The following is a 24,248-nucleotide window of genomic DNA, read 5'->3' as shown; positions in this document are numbered from 1 at the left end:
TCCTCCCCCCTCCCGGGGAGACGCCAGCCGCTGGCAACTTGGGGATGCGCTCGCGCGCCCCACCCCCACTGCTCCTTCCCTGCCAGCCCCTTCTCCAGTCCTGGGGTCAGCATTTAAATTGGGCGCTGCTGGGATGCTGGAGCTGGAGGCGTCCACCGGGCAATGCGGCGAGCTCGACCGGAGCTGGGGCTCCCCTTTCTCGGATTCCATGCCGCGCTGCCGCTGGGGGCTGAGCCGCACCAGCGCGGGAGGCGGGGGGAGGGTAAGGGTAAGGGCAAAGAGGGAGGTAGGGAAAAAAAATCCCCGGCTGCCGGGTCGCTTCCCTGTCGCCGTCTGCTGAGTCATGCATTGAGCTCCCCCCCAGCATTCAATCATCAGCTCAGATCTGCTCGGTGTCTGCAGCCATTGGGGAGCCTCCTCGCGGGATCAGCAGCCCTGGGAATGACGCCGCCGCCGCCGCCGCCGCCGCCGCTCTAGAGTCAACACACATTCTGCCATCCATCCATCCATCCTGCGTCGCTCGTGTCTGCGTGTGCGTGTCCCCAGGTGCCTGTGCATGTGTCTCCGTGTCCTTCTAGCCTAGCCTGAGCATCCCCCACTTCTCACCATGATTGCTGCAGCATTCTTGGTGCTGCTGAGACCTTACAGCATCCAATGTGCCCTCTTCCTCTTGCTGCTTCTGCTGGGCACCATCGCCACCATCCTCTTCTTCTGCTGCTGGCACCGCAGGCTGCAGAAGGGGAGGCATCCCATGAAATCTGTCTTTTCGGGTCGTTCCAGGAGCCGAGGTAAGAGATGCACTGACTACGTTTCCCTGGACTGGAGAGATGTTTAGAAACGATAGAAGAAGGAAAGCAAAAGCTCTCCCTCTTCTTTTCCACTACCTCCCACCCCCATTTACCCACTCCCTACCTGACTCCGTTTATTTACCCCCGATCTAGACATTGCATGGAGGGAGGTGGAGGGGGGAGGAGAAGGAGGATTCCACATTTTAACCTCAGTTTGCTAAAACCTGAAGGGATTCCAAGCAGAGTCCAGGACTGCGGCAGCCTGGTCCCCACCCATCCTTCTTCCTAGAAGCTTAGCTTGGGAGTAGGAAGAAAGTCAGGGATGCGAGATCTGGGGTTCTTGGGAACTCCCCAATAACTTTGTCGGGACCTTCCCACTGATAGAAGACGGAAGAGGTGATGGCCTGATGCTCTCTCATAGACTCCCCAATTAGATAAGACAGTGGGAGGAAAATGCCCGACCCGGACCGAGGTCATCTAGTACAAGTAGTTATGTTAATTAGTAGTGCTGAAATCAGGGTCCGATGCAGTTCTGGCTTTTCTGTTTTCTCTCCAGATGCGGTCATGAGATCTCACCACTTGCGTTCAGAGGTAATTTATTTAGCCCGCACTCTCAAGGTCAGAAGAAGTTCCATTTCCTGAGTACCAATATTAATTGTGTTCGTGTTATGAAATCACTAGGTCACTGAGTTTCTAGCATGTCTGTCCAAGTTAGATTGGTATTGAAAGAAATCTTTCCAGGTGATTTTCGAAACAGCACTGCTCAAACTAGCTCAAGCAGTATCAGCAAGCTGATTTAAGACACTCTGTGTATGTATATGTGTGTGTGTGTGTGTGTGTGTGTGTATATATATATATATATATATATATATATATATATATGCATGTATGTATATAGAGTGGTGGAGAGATAGAGGAAGGGGCTAGTTAAAAAAAAAAAGAAAAGTAAAATAAACATCACCGAACCAGAGAACAGCTAGCTGTAGAGTAGATGTGAGTTTACTTTTTATTCTACAAGGTATAATTTACTGATAGATGTTTCCCACATGTGACTATTTCACTATTACTACCAAGTTGTTCACTTGACTTAGAGACACAGAGAGGAAAGGCTACTTTAAAGAACCGAATAAAGAGAGAGATTGGATATATCTGCCTTTCATTTTTTAACACTGGCAAATTTATTTTCATAAGATTAGATCTAGAGCTGGAGGGAAGTTCCAGTCTACCTTTTTCTCTAACAGATAAAAGACTTGGTATATGGAGAAGATCTCATATTTAGGAGTTTTCCATAGTGCTTGTGGAATGATGGTTGCTCTGGTTGGGTTGAGGAATAAGAGAGTGTTTTAAGTTCTTTTGCTGGTCTTCTAACATTTGGAATCATATCTTCCACTCTGGATGCAGGTGATGTAGTAAAGTAGTTAGGCGGGGCTTTTTTTATTCAGCTTTAGAAATAAATGATACTTTTCAGCAAGTAGCACAAGAAACATCAGTTTTATAGTCACATTTTAGCCAAGCACCAGTGGAAACTTGATCATTATCACACTAAAATCTATTTACACCTTAAACGTTCAGATGAGATAGCCATTTTCCTAATAAGGTTTTCACATAGCCAGTCTGATAGTCAATACTATTTGTGCAGCTGGGAGAAAACTGGACAGAACTGTGTGTGTGTGTGTGAAATTTTTGTCTTTTTATTTAAAGTGAAAGAATACAGCAGACTAGTTAAATGAAGAAGCACATTTTTGTTATTTATATATTCAAAATCATTTAACCTAAAAAACTTTCTATTTCATCAAGTTATTAGAAATTTTATTTTTGGTCACAACTTTGTGTTCTGACCTTTGTTGCTTATAATTGTATTGTCATATAATTATATAACATAAGATAAGGGTAGAATTGTTCTCTCTTCAATTTAGGATAATAGGGGACAATAGTCTACCTATCCAATAGTATATTAGGTTATGAAAATGTAGAAAAATAAATGGTTTATTTCTGAAAAATTTTAAAGTAAATATTAATTTATTGAATTGCAATGCCTAGTAAAAAAGTAGCATAAAACTTGGAACAATATTACAATGCAACACATGAATTTCTTTCTAAAGTAATACAAAATACTGGACTTTATTTTTCTTTCCTTTCCAATGAGTGGGGAAGGCAAATTCGGAACTGAAGGAAAAATTTGGAACTGTAAATAAAATGAAATTGAATTTATAAAAAAAAAACAAAGCAAGACAAATTATATTTGATAGGCTCAATAGAGCAGTCTGTTGAATGTGATAGAGTAAATATGGGAATGCCACAAAATCTGGAGTTGGTTGAATTTTTTGTCCAAGAAGGAAACCACTCATCATGAAGAAATAAATGCTACTATTAAAAGTGTTTTTAGGTCCTGTAATGGATGATTTCTACCAGTGATCAGACATTTAGTCTAAAAATACACATAAGAAAAGCCTGTGGTAAGTACAGTCATTGGATGGGTTATCCTTTAGTAAACATAGTTTCATCTGAGATGTTTGTTAAGTATAGTGACTTTACCCATTGACTCATTCATTGAGACCCAGGTCTACTTTATATGTGAATATGCATTTGGTCATATGAAAACTCCCTCTGTGGATATTGCTTGTTAGATTTGTTTGTTAATTAGTTGCTTATATAATCAGTTACCTGTAATCAGATAATGTGCCTGCAAAAATTCAATTTCATATTGACAAGGATGATGTACGTTTGCAGACAAGATTGTAGGAGTAAATCTATTTAGTACTTGCCTTTGCTAAGTGGTAACATTTCTTTTTCCTAAAATCTATAAACTTAGTCATACTGTAGCTGCCTGCAGCCCCAAATTAATATCTTCATGGGTGGACACCTGAGAAGGAATGTTAGAAAACAAGCGAAAATGGGTGAAGGGGATAGAGAGCGAGAGAGGGAACATGATAAAGGAAGAAAGACTCAGAGGCAAAGAGTTCAATAACATGGTCTCATCTGATGGTGGAAAAGAGAGCAACTACACATGTCCCCAATCTTTTATTGGAGAATCAAGGAACAGGGAATGGGAGGTAGCTAATGGTGACATGGCATAAGATTTAACACTGGCTCAATTGACAACCACAAGGTCAAAGAGGAAGAGGTTAATCAAATATGTGACCTGGTAGGGAATCTGGTCTGTCAAGGTAGGAGGTAGGAACCTGTGCCAGCTAACATCCTACCCAGGAATTCTCCTGACCTTTGGACTGTAGGTTTGGAGAGTGGTCAGAATTAATAGAGTACCAACTAAATACAATGATCAAGAAATAATGTGACCATGAGCCTGGTGCTTGAGCACATAGGTTTCAATATTAATACATCAATAATACTTTTGAGATTAGAATATACCTAGGCTGCCACACATACACATATTTAAAATATATATTTATATTTATGTCTCTCTATAGATAGATGAGTTACATCCATATGAATATATATATGTGATTTTTTTACTATATTTTATTTTCACATTACCTTCATTTCCCAAAATATCCCTTCCTTTCCTATACCTGGTGAGTCATCCTTTGTAATGAGAATTTAAAAAAAAAAGAAGGAAAAAAAACAGCTAAGCAAAATCAGTCAAATGGGACAATATATGTAATGTTGACATATACAATATCCCACTAATAAGAACCTCAAGGTACATTACCATTTCTTCTCTGGGAGCCAAGCTTGGTCATTTTCATAAGAAAGTGTTCAGTTTTGGATTTTTTTTAAATTTTCCCCCTGGATCTGCTTACTTCACTCTGCATCAGTTCATCTGAGTCTTCACATGCTTTTCTGAATTCTTCACCATCATTTCTTATGGTATAGTAATATTGCATTGCTTTTACTTGTGAATCACTGATAATTTAGCCATTTCCCTCCTAAATCCCTAATCTATGCAGTTATACAATTACAACAAATTTCAACTCAATAAGTTTGGCAAATGGACAATATTAGATGATTTGTGCCTCTTGGATATTTATATAAGATACTTTTGTTGGTATGAAATGAATATGATTCTTTTTTATATCTAATTTAGTTTGCTATAAAACCTCACAATCTCATATGATACTTTGAAAAAATGAGTTAATTTATTTCAACAAGCACCCACTAAATTACTCTGTGAAAGGAACTGTGCTAGGTTTTGGGGATATAAAGACAAAAATTTAAAAAAACAGCTTTCAATCCCAAGCATCCTATATTCTATCAGGTTGTAGAATTTCATGATAGTTATGTAGTTTGACTGTGTCCTATGTACTTCATTACCTAATTTGTGCATGCCCTACATACACTTCTTTTTTTAAAGGATGTATAAATAAAGAACATTTTCCTTGTCTTCTTTTCATTAAAGTGTTATCTTTTGTAGATTTTTAAAAGAAAAAAATTCTACTGAATTCATAAGTAGCCAAGTATACTTTTTAAAAATTGAAATTGGAACAGGAATGGGTTTAAAAATTTGGAAGCTAAAAATTCTAATCAGTGCTCAGTTTTCAATATATATCTTTAGCCTGCAAACATTAAATAAATTTTATGACTTATATTGCTTTACATGTACAATGCCAAATTTTTTAAAAAATTTGTTAAAAACCTAGTCAGATGAAATCTCATTTAATCAAACCAACTTGTTATGGTATTTTAAATTAAATAATTTGTGCATTCTAAAAAAAATTGGAAGCTACTTAAAAATAGTTAAGTATGCAAGAAAATATTCTGATTTTCTGATAGTTTTTAAGCACCCTGAGCCAGGATATCTGATGTCTGATTTCCTTGTTTCAAGTAAAGTAATGAAATAATTTTTATCAGTCAGAAGAGGGACAGATTAGTTTAGCATGTGCCTATCTATTTTTCACTAGGTAAGACCTTTAGAAAGATTGTCTATAAACATTTTTATAATGCACCCTGATTAATAATTTTTTGATCATGATGCATCTATTATATGTATATTAATTTATTTTCATGTTATAGATATATCCTAGTTTAATATATTATGCACACTATGACAAAAATTAAAAAGAAATTAAAAGGAGATAAAGATGACAAATATTAAAAACATTATTTTAATGCTATAAAATCCTTTTCTCAAACTATTAATTATTAATAACCATACATATAATTTAAATTATATTTAAAGTGATAAATCTGTAACTTTTCTTGTTTTAATAGTAATCTATGAAGACAGGAAAATGTTAGTTCAGTAACAAGTTATGAATGGTGTGTCTTGTTGAGCCATTATGTTATTAGCTTTTTTTGTATGTATATAAATTTACTTTCCAGTTGTTACTTTTTTTCTTTGTAAACAACTCCTGAAGAAACTGTTCATCTAGGGAGAGAGTTTTTAACTATTTTTTGTGTCATGGATCACTTTGGGAATTTGGTGAAGCCCATGGACTCCTTTTCAGAATAATGTTTTTAATGTACAATATAAAACATATAGGATTGTCAAAGGAAAACAATTAGACTGAAATAAAGATAAAATATATATCTCACCCAAGTTCATGAACCTTCTGAAATTTATGTATTGACCCTATGTGTATCCCAACTTAAGAACTCCTGATCTACCACATTGTTTCTAGTCTAAATCTTATCCTGGGAGTCTTAGAAGGCAGATGAATATTCTCATATTTATACTGCAATTTACATTGTGACCTTTTATGAAATTTCCCCTGGTGAAAATCAGATTGATGATAATGTTTACTTTATGGAAGTTTCATACAACAAACCAAAGAGATTTGGCTAATTGCTCTGTGATTAGATTGCAGGTAATATTTTTTAGAACCATTTAGAATCCATTGTGGATACACTAAATGAATATTGTTAAATAACTTTTCACTACCTCAATAGTAAATAAAGAAACTTGTTTGGTTTCTCTTGTCTAAAATTTATCAAGATTTTACTAAGTTCCCTTTATTTCCCAGTCAAGAAATAAAAATAGTTAATTTGACCTGCTGAGGCCAAGCAATTACCCTTGAATTACAGAATAAATAAGGACAGAGTCCTATGAGAAGTCATCAGATACATTTCAGGTTATTGTTTATGTCTTGAAGCCCCCTTTTTAGTTCACAGCTATGGTAGTAACAGCACAGTAATATTTCCATGATACCCAAATTACAGATAAATGAAGAAATTTATGTGTTTTTTAAATATCCATTTCTCATAATCTGATGTCAGTTCTTATCTTCATGCAACCATCAGTACTATTCATCTGGATCTCTAAGTCACCTCTGGATAAAAGATGTTTCAAATGTATAGTACTGTTGAACGTCCTAGTTTATTTTTAACCAAACTTTAGGAGGAAAGCCTTCAAGATAAACACAACTCTCCAATACAACCATTTGATCTGCCCAGTTATTTTTCTCTATATATACTTTAGTGTAGTACTTCTCAAATTTTCTTTTTTGGCACATGGCACACCATTTTTATCATGAGGAATTGAAGCACAGTGAATGTTTAAAGTTGGCTGAACTACAAGAGGCTAATTCATGTGATCGTAAGTGTTTTAAATTCCACATGGTTCATGGCATACCTTCTTAACAAAACTGGGAGCACATTTATTTTATGGTATATACTTGGAGAGAAATCACTATTTTAATGGATTAGGGGAAATAGTATATATGCCGTGGTTGTCTTTATCCTCTAGTTCATCTGTATATGATTTTTAAAATGACATGATCTCAACATTAAATTTACTTATGATATTGTTTATACTGTTATCTCATACAAATGTTGTTATTACTAATCTTTCCCTAAGACAGTGATGGTGAACTTTTTGGAGACAGAGTGTCGGCTCCATCCCCACCCCCCCTCCTACTCCTCAGAGATGGAGTGCCTTGCCCTGTTAGCCCACACAGGGAGGGAGAAAGCACTCTCATTGGGCTGATGGGCAGAGGGGTGGGGGAAGTGAAAAAATGTCATCTGGTATAGTGGAGAAGGGGAGAGGTTCAGCTCCACTTGAGTCCCTCTGCCTTCCTAGTTAGGAACTTTGGGTGGGAGAAGGGTGGCCACGTTCCCACAGAGAGCACTCTGTGTGCCATCTTTGGCACCCGTGTCATAGGTTCATCATCACTAAGATAACAGTGTCACCAATAAAACAATTTAGTGGCTACTTTGTTCAAGTCTAAAGATATAAAAAGGCTTAAGATCTTCCCTATCTTTAGGATTAGATTGTGAACTCCTGGAAGGCAGGGTTATCTTTTATCCCTTTTTGTACCTGCAGCACTTAGCACGGTGCCTGAAATATAGTAGGTATTCACTAAATATTTTTTGAATGGCTGATTATGTCAATGTCAGTCAAAGTTCAACATCTATTATATGGTTTATGGCAATAGCCTCTTAATTGGAGTTGGTCCTGTCTCCAATCATCCTTTTCCAGTCCACCATCTACACAACTGCCAGATATTCCTAAAGCACAGGTATGTATAGTCATGTCATTCTCTTATTTAAGCAATGTCGGTGGCTTCTTATTTCCTTTAGGATGAAATAGAAACTCATCTATTTAACTCTTAAAGCTCTTTGTCCTGTCTCCAGTTCATCTTTCTGGACTAGCTCCCATTTTTCCCTTTCATGTATTCTATGTTCCAGCCATGCTGTGGTACTTGCTATGTACTGTTCTATCTCCTTCCTTTGTACCTTTGCTCAAGCAATGAGAAGTAGCTCAAAGGCTCCTTTCAAGAGGCTTTTCCTGTTCTCATCCTTCCTTTCTAGTTTCCTCCCCCAATATTTTGTATTTGTTTTGTATATATTTTGTATTTACTTATATGAGTACGAGTTGTTGTCCCAACTTCCTGTGAACGTAAGATTTAGAACAAGGACTGACTTTTGCTTTTGTATCTCTAATACTTATTACAGTGCCTTAGGTGCTTGATAAATAAATGCTTGTTGAATTGAATTATCTATTGAGTACCTAATAGGTATCCAGAACTATGCTAGTGACTGAGGGAGAATATGAAGTATTATGCATAGTCCCAGTTAATCTATCCAGGAGTTTCTATTCCATTGGAACAGACAAGACACAAAGAAAGATAATGATGACTCCCAGGCAATAAGCAATGAATGAGTAGTGCTGCTCTTCTGCAAACTCTGGTCCATCAACCTCTCCCTGTTTTACAATTGCTGTAGGAGCTCAGAGAAGGGTGAGATTATTCCTGCCTGAGATGATTAAGTAAGTCCTAGTCAAGGAACAATGACTAGTTTGGTTTGATAGTAGTTGAGGTTAAGGAAAAGAAGACTGAAAAGATCAGATGAGATCCAATTGTTGTGGAGGTCTTAAATGCCAAGTCAGTTTGTTCCTAGGTCAGTATATATATATATATATGATGTGCCCTTTCTAATAGAGACAAAGATGGGTGACAAATGTTTCCCTGACTTCTTTTCTAGATTCTCTGCTAAAAGTGCCCATTGATGTACTCAGTATACATTTTTAAGAGCCTTCTACTGTAGAAGGCATTGTGCTAAGCCCTGGGAATTCAAAGAAAGGCAAAAGATGGTCCTTTCACTGCAAGATCAATGTCACTGGATCAAGCAGGTTATGTATGGCATAAGAGGACTAGAAAGGTGTGTGTCTGGGTTATGAAGGTTACTGGATGCCAGAAGATTTTATATTTCATCTTGGAAGTGATAGGAAGCCAGTGGAATTTATTGAGTGTGTGTATAAAGTAGGAGGAGTGTCATGATCAGACCTTTGCTTTTTTTATTGGTCACATGACTAATTTAATTTCTTTTTAAAATATTTTATTTTTTCCTCATTTAATGAAAATAAATTTTACCTTAATTTTTTTCTTTAAAGTTTGAGTCAAATTCTTACTCTCCCTCTCTCCCTCCCTTGCCTCCCACTCCCCCATGTTTCCCAAGATGGCAAGCAATCTGATACAGATTTGACATGTACATTAGTGTAAAATCTTTCCACATTAGCCATTTTGTGAAAGAGAACTTATGTAACTTATGTAAACAAAAAAGTTAAGAAATAAAGTGAAACTTTGTATGTATGCCTTGGTCTGCATTCAGACTCCATCAGTTCTTTCACTGGAGGCAAATTAAATGGTATTTTTTATCATGAGTCCTTGAAGATTGTGAGATTTGCACTTTAGAAAAATTACTTTGGAGGCTGAGTGGAGGATGAACTGGTATGGAGGAGAGATTTGGTTCAGGTCGTTCTCAAAGAAGGCTATTCCAATAATCCAGGTATGAGAAGTTTAGGGTCTGCACCAAGGTAGTGGCAGGAGCAGAGGTGAGAAGGCAGCATATTTGAGAGATGTTGTGAAAGTGACACTGACAGGCCTAGATGACAGTTTGGATTTGGATGGTGAGAGATAGTGAGGAGCTGAGGATGACAGCTGGGTTGCTGGCCTGGGGACCTGGAAAGATGATGATAAGCTCAAAAGTAATAGAGATGTTTGAAAGAGAGATGGAAAAAGATGAAGATAATGAGTTTTAATTTTGTACATATTGAATTTACATCCAATTACTAGGCAGTTGTGAAGTAGATTTTCCTAATTTTACCTCTTTCAACCTTTCCCATATTCTAGTATTCCCAATTTGATAAATTCTCATGGCACTCTTCATGATTTGGGGGATTTTTGAGGATTTGATAGAATGTAAACTCCTCGAGGGAAGGAAATGTTTCATTTTTTGGGGGGCTTATTATTTCCTGAACCTAGTATGATGTCTAGCACAGGGTAGCTTCCTCCTGCACCCCACCCCAAACTTTATTTTACTTTTTTTCCAATTGCCTGCAGAAATAATTTTTAACATTGGTTTTCTAACATTTTTTTGTGATCCAAATTCTTTCCCTCTCTCTCTCAATAACCCCTTACTTTCCACCTTAGAATCAATACTATGAATTGATTCTAAGACAGAAGAGCGGTGAGGACTAGGCAATGGGGGTTAAGTGACTTGCCCAGGGTCACACAGCTAGACAGTGCCTGAGGCCAGATTTTAATTTAGGACCTCTTGTCTCTAGGCCTGGCTTTTAATCCACTGAGCTACCCAGTCCCCTCTTAAAAAATTATACTTATTTTACTACAATAACAAATTTAAAAAGTAAGTTTTCGAGGTTACATGATTCATGTTGTCTTCCTCCCCTTTTCCCTCCCTGCTCCTGGAGTAGACAAACAGTTCCACTGTCTTTCTCTCTTTCCTACTTCTCTTCCCTCCCTGAGATGGCAATCAATGTGATATAGACTCTACATGTATTATCATGCAATACATATTTCCATATATGTCATGTTGTGAGAGAAGACATATCACACATATAAGAAAAATACTCTTAGGAGAAATAAGGGGAAAAATGCTTCAATCTACATCGAGATTTGACCCATTCTTTTTATGTTAGTGGATAGAATTATTAATCATAAATCCCTTGGAGTTATCTTGGATCCTTGCATTGATGATAATAATTGTTATTCATAGTTGATCATTATACAATCTCAATATTATTGTGTACAGAGTTCTCCTGGTCCTACTTACCACATGCTAGCTTCTTAACAAACTGCTTATTCATTGATTAACAATATATGTTTCTTATTATTCCAAAGACAAAGGAATATTAGACATGATCCTAATTTATCTATCCAGGACTTAATATTCTGTTTGAAGACATAAGATAGAAAGATAACCACAGAAAGATAACCACTCCCAGTCAGTGAGTGATAAATGACTGGCACTGAAGAGGAGCAAAGGATCATAATTCTAGATGCTACTCACCAAGTCTCTTATTTTACCTATGAGAATACTGAAATTCAGAGAGTTTAAGTGACTTGACCAAAAAAGGCAGAGCCAAGATTTGAATTCAAATCTAGCACTCTTCCCAATGACTACAAATTTAGCCCTTTTCCCACCACGTACTTGCCTTAGTGTGAATGACAATGACGGTGTGTGAGCACTGTTGGCCACTGGATTTAGGGTTTTACTTTTGAACAGTATAATTTCCCTCTGCCTAGTAGTACTCAAATTGCAGGGGAGCCATTCAGGTAACATCTGCCTAAAATTGAGAACTTGCTATTTTTCTCAGTGCTAGAGAATTAGACACAATGATCCTTATAAAACATATTATAAAATGCCATTTGTGGAAGCATAATGTACCAAAATAGCTGTATGCTGTCATTTCTATTGTATATATTATATAGCTCTAGAGGCAGGGTTGTGTAGTGGCTAGAAACAGAAAGACTTATGTTAAAGTCATATTTCTGAATGACACTGGCTGTTGTCCTGGGGGCAGATCTCTTAAGCTAGATATGTCTCAGTTGCTTTTTAAAAATACAAATATGATGTTCAGGAACATATTCAAAATACACATCTATTTTCCTTTTTCTTTCTTTTTTATGAGTAAGTCAGCAAATATTTATTAACCACTCATTATATGCCAGGCACTGTGCTAAATGCTGGTGATACAAAAAGAAACAAGACTGCTCATCATAGAAACATTCTCATTATGTAAAAATATACAATTCTTTTCCAATTCATAGAGAAAGGAACTTGAGCAATCATCACCTGTTTGCTGTCTACTGTATGCAATAGAAATACCTCTTGTAGAGTAAGAGTTAACATAAAAAAATGGCATTGACTGATTGCCATTCAAATAATAATATTATGTGGTCAATCATTATGTAGCTATCAGCCTATTCTGGTATTAAAAGTTGTATCTTAGTTATTTCTATAGATCAACATTGGTCCATTAATCCATATAATAGAGATAGCAGCCAGGAGCATTTCAGTCAATATACATGGCTGAAAGGGTCAATAATTTCTCTTCATTGTGTGCTCCAGGCAAGTCCTTTATAGATATCTGGCAACAATTAAATTCTGGCATTTTCCAATCACTTTTTCAACAAGTTGCTGAAGTCCATTATGGATCATACTGCTATATAAAGCCTTTTTTGTTCAACAGTTTTGGCAGAATTAAAAAATATACCTATGTGCCCAGACAAGAATTAGGTAGATACATGCATAGGTATATATAAGTAGTAAGGTTGTTGTTAGTAAGCTCTGAAAGTTGAAAATGGCAGACAGTGAGACCTCCATACTCCCATCTATATCATCTTTCTAGGCATTGGGTAGAAGAGGCCTTTGAAATTTTTTCATGTATCAAGTGAAGGGCTTGGACTAGTTCTAAATCTAGCATCCTGTAGATCTCTGTGATCTGAACTATCTGTGTCCTTGGTGACTTTCTTAAAAATGATAACTTTGGGGCAGCTAGGTAGTATAGTGGATAGAGCACCTGTCCTGGGGGGACCTGGGTTCAAATTTGTCCTCAAACACTCCCTAATTTTGTGACCCAGTTGCCAAATCCTTACCACTCTTCTACCTTAGAACTGACAGAATGTAAGGGTTTAAAATAAAAAAAGATAATAACGTTCAGAGACAGTATTAATTGACATAAGTAAAGGGGGATTGCCTCATCAAGCCTTCTTTATAATATTGAAATCACAAATCCAGTCCCATCTGTCTAATGTCCTGATGTATATTGAATGACTAGTGTTTAGAATAAATGTTTAAAAATTTTTCTGGGACCACTTGAAATTTCCTTCAAAATAACTTAATTCTTTTGAATTGTTAGAAAATTTATAAATATGCCCATTTCTCAACAAAATTCTGAAGGGGAGGACACAGATGCTTTTAATTTGTGGCTTCAAATATCTTTGTAATTATGTCTAAATTGAAATTCACAGTTTATACATTTATTCAGAAACAGAGAAAAATGTACTGTAAATATCTATTAAAACCCCCAGTATATTAGCTTTTTAAAGATACTATCCAAGGATATTGCCATTTTATTTGGTTCTATATGGAAATATAGTCTTTCTTATACAACAACTCTATGATATAGCCTGTCTTTTTCTATAAAAAAATTAAGGTATTGAAGGGCCCAAAAAGCCTTAGATATGAGGACATTTGTAAATTTCACACAATTTTTTTTCTTGACCAGTCAAACGGTCAGGAAATTCATCCATTGGAATATTCCTTCAGCTTCCAGCAAATCACATATTTAATTAATAATTTTTCTGAGTTTCTATGGTCAAATATTAATCACCTGGGGGCCAGTCTTTTGGGGACAAGCTTCTCTGATTTTAGCTGGGTTGATCCTTGGAAAGTTGTTGATCCCTGGACCTATCATTAGACATCATAAGTCTGAGATATCTGCAAGACAATACAATCTAAAAAGGTTCACATCAGTTTCTGATCAAATGAACCATTTTTTACTTAGAACTATAATTATACCCGAAGTATACTTGTGAACAAAATAAAGACAGACATGATTTTTTGTAACCAAATGAACCAAAGTAATTTAATCAATGAAGTGAAACAAAAAAGTTTTGTACTGAATTTCAGATGTCTCTCCTTGTCAAATGTCCAGTAAAAATATTTTAGACATTTTATTGTTCTGGACTGTATTTCATTGGAGTGGGGAAATACCATTGACCATTGAGCAACTTCTCCGCAACTTATAGTCTTGAGAAATGTCCTCATATCTAAGATTTTTTTGTATCTCATGCTTACTTCAATGCCTTAATTTATTTTTAATAGAAAAAGTCAGGCTATATCTTGGAGTTGTTGGATAAGAAAGATTCTATTATATTTCCATATAAAACCAAATAAAATGGCAATGTCCTTGGGTATCATTTAAGTAGCCAAAATATTGGGGAGTTTAATAGATACAGTACACTTTTCTATGTTTCTGAATAAATCTTTAAACTTTGAACTTTAATTTAGGCATAATTATGAATTTGAAGCCACATTTGAAAAGCACCCACATACTTAGTGTACTGAGAAGTTAAGTGACTTGCAGACCAATATTTGAACACAGATCTTCCTGACTCTAAGATCAGACCTCTATCTGTTATGCTAGATTATACTCTTATATATTGCTTATTTTACCATTTACTTGATAGTTTATTGTGAGCAGTGCCTCAAACCTCTACATAAATGAATATTATTATTATTATTTAAGAAAACCCTTACCTTCTATCTTAGAATTAATACTATTGATTCCAAGGCAGAAGAGTAGTAAGGACTAGGCAATTGGGCATAAGTGACTTGCCCAGGGTCATATAGCTAGGAAATATCTGACTTCAAATTTGAACCCAGGGCCTCCCATCTCCAGGCCTGGCTGTTTAGTGTAAATATTGTGGAAGTGAGAAATTGAGAATGGTTTGTAACAGGAGATTGGAATAGCCGATGACCTGTCATTTGTAAATCTTGAAATTTCTCAGACTTGTGAATGTTAAAAATTTCCCCATCGGGGAATTCTCAATTGGAACAATTCACTACTGGGAACATTCCCCATTTTGACTGTGAGAACTCACCAGGATCAGAAATGGGAGGACCTCTACTCCACCTGTACTTAAGAATGCTTTAGGGGAGAAAACTCCTTGCTAAACAATGAAAGTACTTGGACCCATGCTTATGATGAGGCAGGGAGTTCTTTGAGCCATGCCTGTTTTTAGAATTGATACGATGGGATGCTAGGTACCTATAAAGGTTGGGCAACTCGTAAACTTGCCAGGAGCAAAGAGGTGAAAACTTACTTAGAGGTTTTCTCTTGAGGGGATTAGTCGACTCAGCTGTGTTTTCTCTGGTTCAGACTTACTGGGGATTAGTCGACCCAGCAGTGTTTTTAGAATGGGTTGTCCTTTGGAAAACGTCTACTGTGATTGGTAGATGTAAGGACTTAGGGGAGGTGACATAGGAGAAAACCCCCTATATAAGAAAAAGCAGAATCTCTTGAAGGAGGAATCCTTTTGGAGAAAGCTCTTATGAGGATCACTTGGGAAGAATCTCTTGAGAGAGGCTCTGGAGAAGGTAAGCTCTTGGAGGACAATCTCTAAGGAGGTCTCGCTGGAGCTCCTCTGAGGGGACTCTATCCCTCTGGAGGCTCTGGAGAGAGGGCCGTTAAAACAGTTTCTGGCTGGATCTCTCTTTGAGGAGGACTCTGGCTGGAACTCTCTCTGGTGAAATCAGCTGAGATGGAGCTGGCCTGGTGTCCCTAGAATCCTTGCTTAGACAGACTTTGTGGTGAGTGATAAAAGACTAATTGACTAATCTCTCTCTCTTAAGACTCAGGTCTAGGCCATGTTGGCTTAAGGCCCTTCATACTTATTCCTTTTTTCTCTCTCTTTCTTTGATTACTCATTGTATTATTAATTAAATTCTCTATAAAACCCAGTTGACTTGGGCATATTCATGATTGGGAATATATTCCCTGGTGACCACCTTATATTTGATTTAAAAACCAAGACACTGTAGTGAAACATATTTTCTGCGGTCAAATTTACTCACCCACTCTTATATCTAGCATAATTTGTATCTTCCACCATTCTAACTCACTACAGTTTATGTCTCCAACTCTTTTAACTGCCACAGTTTACAACCACAACAATTTTAAATCTTACACATTCAAATGAGAGTATTCTATTTGGAATGTGTCCGGGAAAGAGCAGATGGAGGCAGACCAACTGAAGGCTGAATCTTTTTGACTTGAAAGAGGGAAGAAGTCTGCTCTCCCTTGACTTGGAGACTGAAGCCTGAAGGTGTAGAAGACAAAAGTACAGCTCTCTCTCTAATTTGCTCTGTTGTGATAGTGACTGAACTCCAGATCAGCCATTTCTCCAAACTGAAATATTCCATCATCCTCCAATCTAAAACTCATTGTAGTATTAGGGAAATCCCATACCCTCTCTCCTTTCATGTGATCCTTCCCTTTCTTCCCTAATAAACCCCTTACTTAAGATAGAGAAGAGAAACAGTATTTAATTTGAGACATCATAAACCTCACCCTGAGTTGATTTAGAGAAACCCAAAGAAGAATCAACAAGCAGAAGAGTGAAGAAGGAAGGTGGTGGGAAGAAGGGAGGCTAAAGGGAGGGAAGAAGAAAAAAAGAAATAAAGAAAAGATAACAGCCTGATCTTTAGTTATCAATTACCAATAAAAATAGTCTCTTATCATAATATGTATATAGTTAGTTCCATAAGGTCTTAGGCAAATAGAAAGATCAATAGATATTTCTATTTGATGGACATCAGGATGTGGGAACAATGTATATTACTGTATTATATGTAAATAATCTCTAAATAATGTATATACTATAATTAAGTTAGTAACAGTGATAGGCTCTGTAAATATTTAACATAGCATGTATATACATTATACATAAGATTAGACTAGGGACTTAGAGAATAGTTATATTAGGGAATAGATTAGGAGTAAGTTAAGTTAAGCATCGCATAGACAGTTATACTTAGGAATAGACTTAAGTTGCATTTGTAGATAGTAAACTTTTAATTGTTTATTGTAAAGCTGATGCTGAAATTGTGTTTAATGGAAATATATATAGATAAAATAGTTTGCAAATAATTATAGATACATAAAATAGGAAAATGTATTAGTTTAACTTAGCAAGAGTAAGTAGTATTAGCACTAAGATTCAAATTTCTTTGTAATGATTTTGTTCAAATATTTATTGTACTGAATTTATTATAAAACCCTAAAACTACCCTTATGCAAACTTTCCTGCATAGAATTCCTTAGAGTAGATAAAGTTAGCATAGAATAGTGATAGAGTAATTGAGGGAAGTTTATTATTTTTGGGAGAGTAGTTAGAAATTAGATTTAATAGCTTGGTAAGTATAATAAAAATAAGTGACCTTGGTTTATCCACAAGCAGAGGACAAACTGTGGGAACAAAAACACTGAAGAAAGGCAACTGCTTGAATACAGGGGCCGAGGGGATATGATTGGGGATGGAGACTCTAAATGAACATCCTAGTGCAAATACCAACAACATGGAAATGGGTTCAGAACAAGGACACATGTAATACCCAGTGGAATTGTGCGTTGGCTATCATCAGCTATGGGAGGGTTAGAGGGAGGGGAGGGAGGAAAAGAAAAAAATTGAAGCAAGTTTTGGACTTTCTGTCACTCAGGTGGAACAAACAGCAGTTGGAATGCTAGAGAGAAGATATTGACAAGAATGACAGTTGGTGGGGGGAGGGGAACTTGGAGAGTGACAGTTGGTCTGGGACTCCTGGCCCTCGGACTGGAAGGAGCACTCTCTCCCTTGTCTCTGGATAGAAGTACCTCTATTCCTGATTTCCCCAACTGTGGGCTCTACTCAGAGTCCTGTGATCATGTCATCAAACAAAAGGCTTTAAGGGGAGTGGTTTCAACTCTAAGGCCAGTGTTTAAGGGCGTCGGCCCGAAGAGACAGGCCCAACCAGCTCTTAAGGTCAGAACCTTTTCTTCCTCTTGCTGTCTACTGCTAAAGACTTTGAATTTAAGAAAGCTAGCACAGTTTAGCTTAGACAGAAATAAAAGAAACCCTCCAGCAACCTGCGAGGCCTGGCCTTAGCTCAAAAGCTGAGAGAGACTCAAACGCCATCTGGGGAAAAGTAAAAAGAAATTCTTATTCCCTCTTCCCTGATACATCCCCAATCCAAACTTGTTATTAAAATTCATCTTTATTTAAATAACCCGCAATCAGGTAAGAGGACTATCACTTCAGGGGTCATAAAGGGAACTGAACCAAAGGACAGCCATTCAACCATAAATGGTCCTTATTGGACCTCTGCTGGGTGACTTTAGTCTGGGGAGGCTTGTCCCTCAGGAGAGTCCATGCTTACCTGCTCTGGGGTATCTTTAACATCAATCAATAGAGAAGACATCCCCTCAGGCTATCATTGGTAGCCCATTTCTTAGAAACCCCAATTGTCAAAGCCAGCCTCTCAGCAGGGGGCAACTCCTTTTTACCTCATAGGCAACCATATTCCCTCTCTCCCTTCAACCCCTCCATTCTCTGTTACAAAACCTTAGTTATTCTCTGTACCTCTTCAATCCTAAACAATCCCTTTAATTATTATACCACCTAGCCATTAGTTCCTTGATCATCAAGCTGTTATCTACATTGTCTTGTCTATCATCACCAAACTTCTTGAAGAAATAATTTATATTTACTGACTTTACTTCTTCATTATCCCTCTCCTTTAAGTTCCCTCATTATCTTATTCCTTGGGGTCTGATTATAGTGCCCAAACACTTGACTGAATCTGTTGCTCTCAAATATATTAATGGCTTTCTTAGTGCACTTTCTCCCTGACCTCTTATTGACCACTCTCTTCATTTTAAAACTCTCATGGTGACTGATTATTGATCTCCTGGTCTCCGACCTCTGTGACATGGTTCTCTTCTCCTTTCATGATACCACTTTGTTTTACTGACCTCTAAAAGTCGAATACCCCAGGTTTCTTTTCTTAGCCTTTTCTTTTTTCAATCTTCTTCCTTATTTTTCGTGACCTTTTCTACTTAAAAGATTTCAGTTATCACTTTTATGCATGTAATTACTGAATACATGACTCTTGTCCTAATCTCCCCTCTGGAGGGACCAATATTTCCAGTTGCCTATTGGGCATCCCACCTAGATGTTTCATTAGCACCTAAAACTCAACATTTCTAAAATCAATTATATTTCCCCACAAGCCTCCTTCCCCCAATTTTCTCCTTATCCACTATAAATAACTAGTCAATTTTATATGTCTCTTGTTTTTCTTTTTCTATCATTACCTTCAGATCCTCATTATCTCTCAGGTGGGCTACTGAAATGTTCTTCTAAATGATCTTACCTGTAGTCCATCATTCATTGCCAGAATTGCCCTTTATGTAATTCTGATCATGTTGCCAATTTCCACACATTTTAAAATCTCCAGTGACTTCTTATTAGGTAATGAAGGAAATCTAGTGGAATTCATAGTTCTCCTCTTTCCAGATTTTTTATCTACTACTCTTTCGTTGTGCATATTTTATGCTTTAGTTAAACTGGACAGCTCATCATTCCTTGAATATTTACAGTGTTTTCCCACTTTTACATTTTAACTTAGCAGTGTTCCACTTGGACTATCCTTCTCCCACTTGGACTATCCTTCTCCTTCAGTTCCAGCTGCTCAGTTATTACTCAACTTTAAGTACTGCTCCAGCAATATTTTGCATGATCTTGGATTCTTCTACTGTAGGGAAAGGGAACACTTTAGTAAAAAGTCCTTCTGGATCATGACAAACACCCATGCCTTGAAGGCAATTCTTTAACAGTTGGCATTTCTCCTAGGCAATAATACTCCAGGCTCTACCACCTATATGCCAATAGCCCCAGAGAAACATCATTAATGGAATTCTTTGATCCCACTTTCCCTAGGGGTGCAAACACAATAGTTTATATTTTGTGGGTATTCAATTTTACCTTCAAAAAGCAACAAAAACTTAATAATGATTGTCATAATCAGAGATTCCCTGATAGTACTATGGTCCAGGTTGCCATAGCAAATCTGAGATTGTGTTCCCTTATAATTCCATTTATAATGATTCACTTGATACTCTTTCTTGACTAGCTGCCCCTTGACAGAACCCAGGAGTTATTGTAGTACAGACACAGTTGTGTCCGACTCTTCATAAGCTGGGATTTTCTTGTCAAAGATACTAGTATGTTTTGTCATTTTCTTCTCCATATCATTTTGCAGATGAGGAAACTGAGGCAAAAAGAGTTAAGTGACTTTCCTAGGATCACACAGCTAGTAATTGTCTGAGGCCAAATTTTAACTCAGGAAGACGAGTTTTCTTTAAAGGGAGAGTGATATGAAAAACGGGTCGATGAATATAAGGTTCCTTTAAACAGAAACATAAATTATTAATTGCTGTGTAATTAGAAATCTTGAACCCTTGGACTTCATCTCCCAGAATCCTTTTCCCTTTATCCACTTTGTGTCCTCACATTGGTAAATAAGTTGTATGTAACTCTACCCTCTCTCTCTCTCTCTTCTTTTTTTTTTTTTAAACCTTTTTTAAACCCTTATCTTCAGTCTTGGAGTCCATACTGTGTATTGGCTCCAAGGCAGAAGAGTGGTCAGGGCTAGGCAATGCCCAGGGTCACATAGCTGGGAAGTGTCTGAGGTCAGATTTGAACCTAGGACCTCCTGTCTCTAGGCCTGGCTCTTAATCCACTGAGTTACTCCGCTGCCCCCCACCCTCTCTCTCTTCTGATGGTGCTCTGTGCTCTTGAGGCCCTGTGTGGGGTTCTGGTAGGCTTTCTTTACTGAGGTTATTATTTTCCTTATGCTTCAAGTATTTATTTAAAAATTTATAAAATATAATACTTGGAGTATTTAGATATTAATTTTTAATCTTACATTGTTATTTCTCATGAATTTTTTTTTATTTTATCCTGTATTTAATTTAGAAATTTTAAAATTGCTGCTAGAAATAAAGGCTAGTTTGATTTCATGCCTCATCCTCTTGGTCTTGCTCAAATCAAGAGAATTCAAAAAATATTTTTTAAGTGCCAAGCATTTGAAACTTGTGCTAGGTTCTAGGAGTATGTGTCAGGTGAGGCAGTGGAAGGTGTGATAGTGATACATAATCCTCCACTTGGTGGTGGTGGTAGTGGGGTGTTTTCTTAAGAAAACAGCCTTAATTCAGAGCAAGGAGGACACACGTGATACCCAGACAAATCGCTCATCGGCTAGGGAAGGGGTGGCTTGGGGGGGGGGTTTCGGGGGGAGGAAAAGAAAATGATCTGTTTCCAATGAACAATGTATGAAAATGACCAAATAAAATAATGTTTTAAAAACTAAAAAAAAAGAAAAGAAAACAGCCTCAAAGTAAAAAATGTGTTTGTTGATACATTGAACCTATAGAGGATTAGTTTCCTATGACTACCAAAAACTAATCTCACTAGGGAATGGGTAGGGAAAATTGCTGAAAATACACTTTTCTGCATACAGTTCTTTATAACAAAACATGAATTCTGATAATATGCACTTTTCCTCACACAATAACCATGAAATAATCCATAAAATGCAGGGGAAAGGAGAGGCAACCCAACTGGATGGATAGTGGCAGAGGGGTTATGCCAGAAGAACCCTGAAGTAAAAAAAGGAAAGTGGCCACACTTGTCTCTAATCTCCCTGTTTGAACTATTCCCCAATGAAAGCATATGCCTTAAATGCATTCCTGCCCTGTCTAGTTCAGAGAACCCCCCATTCTCATTGCCTTGTATCCATACCTCTCATTTTTTTCTCTATTGTGCATAGCCTCAAAGTCGAAAACAAGCTTACTAATACAATTACAATACAATTACGGGGATGGTTGAAAATCAGAAAGTTAAACATGGAAATGTTGAGGTTTGATTATAGGCCAAATATTTTTCCTACCTACAAAGAACTTGAGAGTGAAAGTAACTAACAGATGTGAGAGAGCACTTGTGACCCATAATGTATATTTCTTATCTGCAAAGTTTTATAGGGAAACATATATACACACACATGCATATATAGCCTGAGCTACTAAAAGATTACAAACACTATGTATCCTCTTTTTCAGACTTATTGTTACCATTTTCATGTCCTACAAGTCAGCAATTAAATATTCCTTTGCCACAGCATGTATATTTAAAAATGATTTGGAGTGGGAATATGCGATGTCAACCTACCCTCTCATTAAGAGAGTTTTACACAGAACCTCAGCAGAATAAGCAAATGATGGGAGGATTCTTAAGATGCCAATTACTACTGAGTGACTGTTTTTGTGACACAGCTAGGCAATATTTGTTTCCTCCAAGGCATTGATCTTTCTTAGTGATGCTGGGACTAAGGATTTCTGCCCAGAAGTTTGCCTCAGGGAAGACATTTTTTTATTGACCCCAGATCAGTAAACTGGCTGTCCCTGTAGGAGCATCTTTTTAGTACCCGAGGCTAATAATTCTGTGCACAGATGATTTACTTTTCCCAGAGGACAAATGAGACTTATGTTCTGGGCAGCAATTAAAGTAAGTAGAAAACTTCCCTCTTTTCAATTGCAGGGGAGATTGGGAGTGGAATGGAGAGAAATAAAATGCTTGTTAATTAAAAAAAAATTAAATTCTTTAAAAATAAAAGCTCCTTGCTAGCAGTAATTTGATACTGCTTTCTTTCCCCCTAGCCTTTTGCCTTTTTTTTCTTTCTCAGTCATTTGCCATTTTTTTCTTGAACAACTTTTAAATAAAAGTATTGCTTTTTTTTCATTTTTCCTTTGTTGGATCTGTGTTCTTATCGGTGTTGGGTGCTTCCTCAACTAGGGCAGGTCAAAATCCCTTCTTACTTTCTATTTAGGTGTGATATTTATGCAATTCATTCCATAAATCCTACACAGACAAACTACTCAACACAGTGGTTGCTGCCTATTGGATCTCTTAATATTCTATAAATACCAATGAAATGACCACTAGATTCTCTCTGTAATCCCTCAGTCCTGCCATGTTATTGGCCTGTCTCCTTTTCAGGTTATACATATTCTTGATGTCTTTTGCAATACTTCTCACCTGCAAAGTATCATATACTGCAACCTACTTATTATACTCAACATGAATTTTTCCATGTTCATTCATCATTTTCAACTATGTATTATATAATTGTAAACATATTGATTCTTGTTCTAGAATACATCTTGGATCATTGAAAACATGATACAGTTTCCCAAATGCAATCCACTCATATCTCCTTTTCATAAATTCTTGTCCTAGCTCATTGCCTATCTGCAGTTTCTGTCTGAGATATGTATACTGGTTCAATGGGCTGCTTATCCAACTGAATGTCTTAATCTTGGCAATGCTTGTTTTCTACTTGTTTTTTTTTCCTGTGTTGATTAGTAAATATATTCTTTTGAATCACATGGTTCTCATTGATGAGACCCTGTAGTATTCTGGAGGTTGATGCAATTAACAAAATGTCATCTGTAAAGAGGAGCATATGCCATCTCTACGGAACCCCTCTTTTATTTAGACATTGCTCAGAATATCTCTTATGAAAGCAGTAAATACCTTTGGTGAGCCTAAAAATATGTTCTTTATACTTAAAAAATGGTATTAATCAGAGGTCAAATAGAGTTATGTTTGTAGCTGTATTTTAACATATGTAGAGAGATACCTTGTTGAAGGAGAGACCTTAGGGTTGCTTTGTTCCAATTAATTGAATCCTTTTAATAATCATCAAAACCCAAAAATAGTTGTCTTGTATTTTCTGTTTTGTGCAGTGAATTGTGTGATCATGAAGATATGGTCTATAGTAGAGAATTATTTTTAAAATGCTGTCTGTTGACCTTTCAGATTTTCTTTAAGAATTCCCACAATGTTTTTTTAAATTCAATTTTATTTTATTTTCATGTCCACATTCTCTCTCATTGGGAAAGTAATAAAAGCAAAACTCATTTAAAACAAGTGTAATCAAGTAAAACAGATTTTTGCAATGGCCATGACATATCTATATCTATATACGTTGCAATTTGAGACTACATCTAGTGTTTACATGGATTATCCTCATGATGATTTTATAGAGGCAAGAAAGTTGGCATGTTTGAAGAGGACTGGTCCCTTCTCAGACATCATTTTACTGGTGACTGATAATAAGTAATAAAATCTGTCTTGTGGTCTTTTCCATTCATTTGGAATT

The 24,248-nt window shown here is 36.7% G+C and overlaps 1 protein-coding gene across 25 annotated transcripts in view; it reads left to right on the top strand.

The window, feature by feature from the left end:
- The first annotated feature begins 4 nt into the window (after positions 1 to 4).
- DST (dystonin) overlaps positions 5 to 24,248 on the top strand; it is a 612,681-nt gene continuing 588,437 nt past the window's right edge. For 12 of the 25 annotated variants that reach the window (XM_056814333.1, XM_056814309.1, XM_056814319.1 and 9 more), the window contains exons 1-2: positions 604 to 788; positions 1,345 to 1,406. In XM_056814333.1, the coding sequence (XP_056670311.1) occupies positions 608 to 788; positions 1,345 to 1,406 (243 nt within the window). In that variant the 5' untranslated portion in view covers positions 604 to 607. Of the gene's footprint in view, positions 789 to 1,344; positions 1,407 to 24,248 lie in introns of all 25 variants that reach the window. The other 13 variants (XM_056814337.1, XM_056814311.1, XM_056814295.1 and 10 more) reach the window with 4 other exon arrangements.

The sequence above is a fragment of the Monodelphis domestica genome, chromosome 2, assembly GCF_027887165.1.
Source record: "Monodelphis domestica isolate mMonDom1 chromosome 2, mMonDom1.pri, whole genome shotgun sequence".
NCBI classification, from domain to species: domain Eukaryota; kingdom Metazoa; phylum Chordata; class Mammalia; order Didelphimorphia; family Didelphidae; genus Monodelphis; species Monodelphis domestica.
Note: the sequence above shows the minus strand (reverse complement) of the source record. Positions and strands in the feature narration are given on the sequence as shown.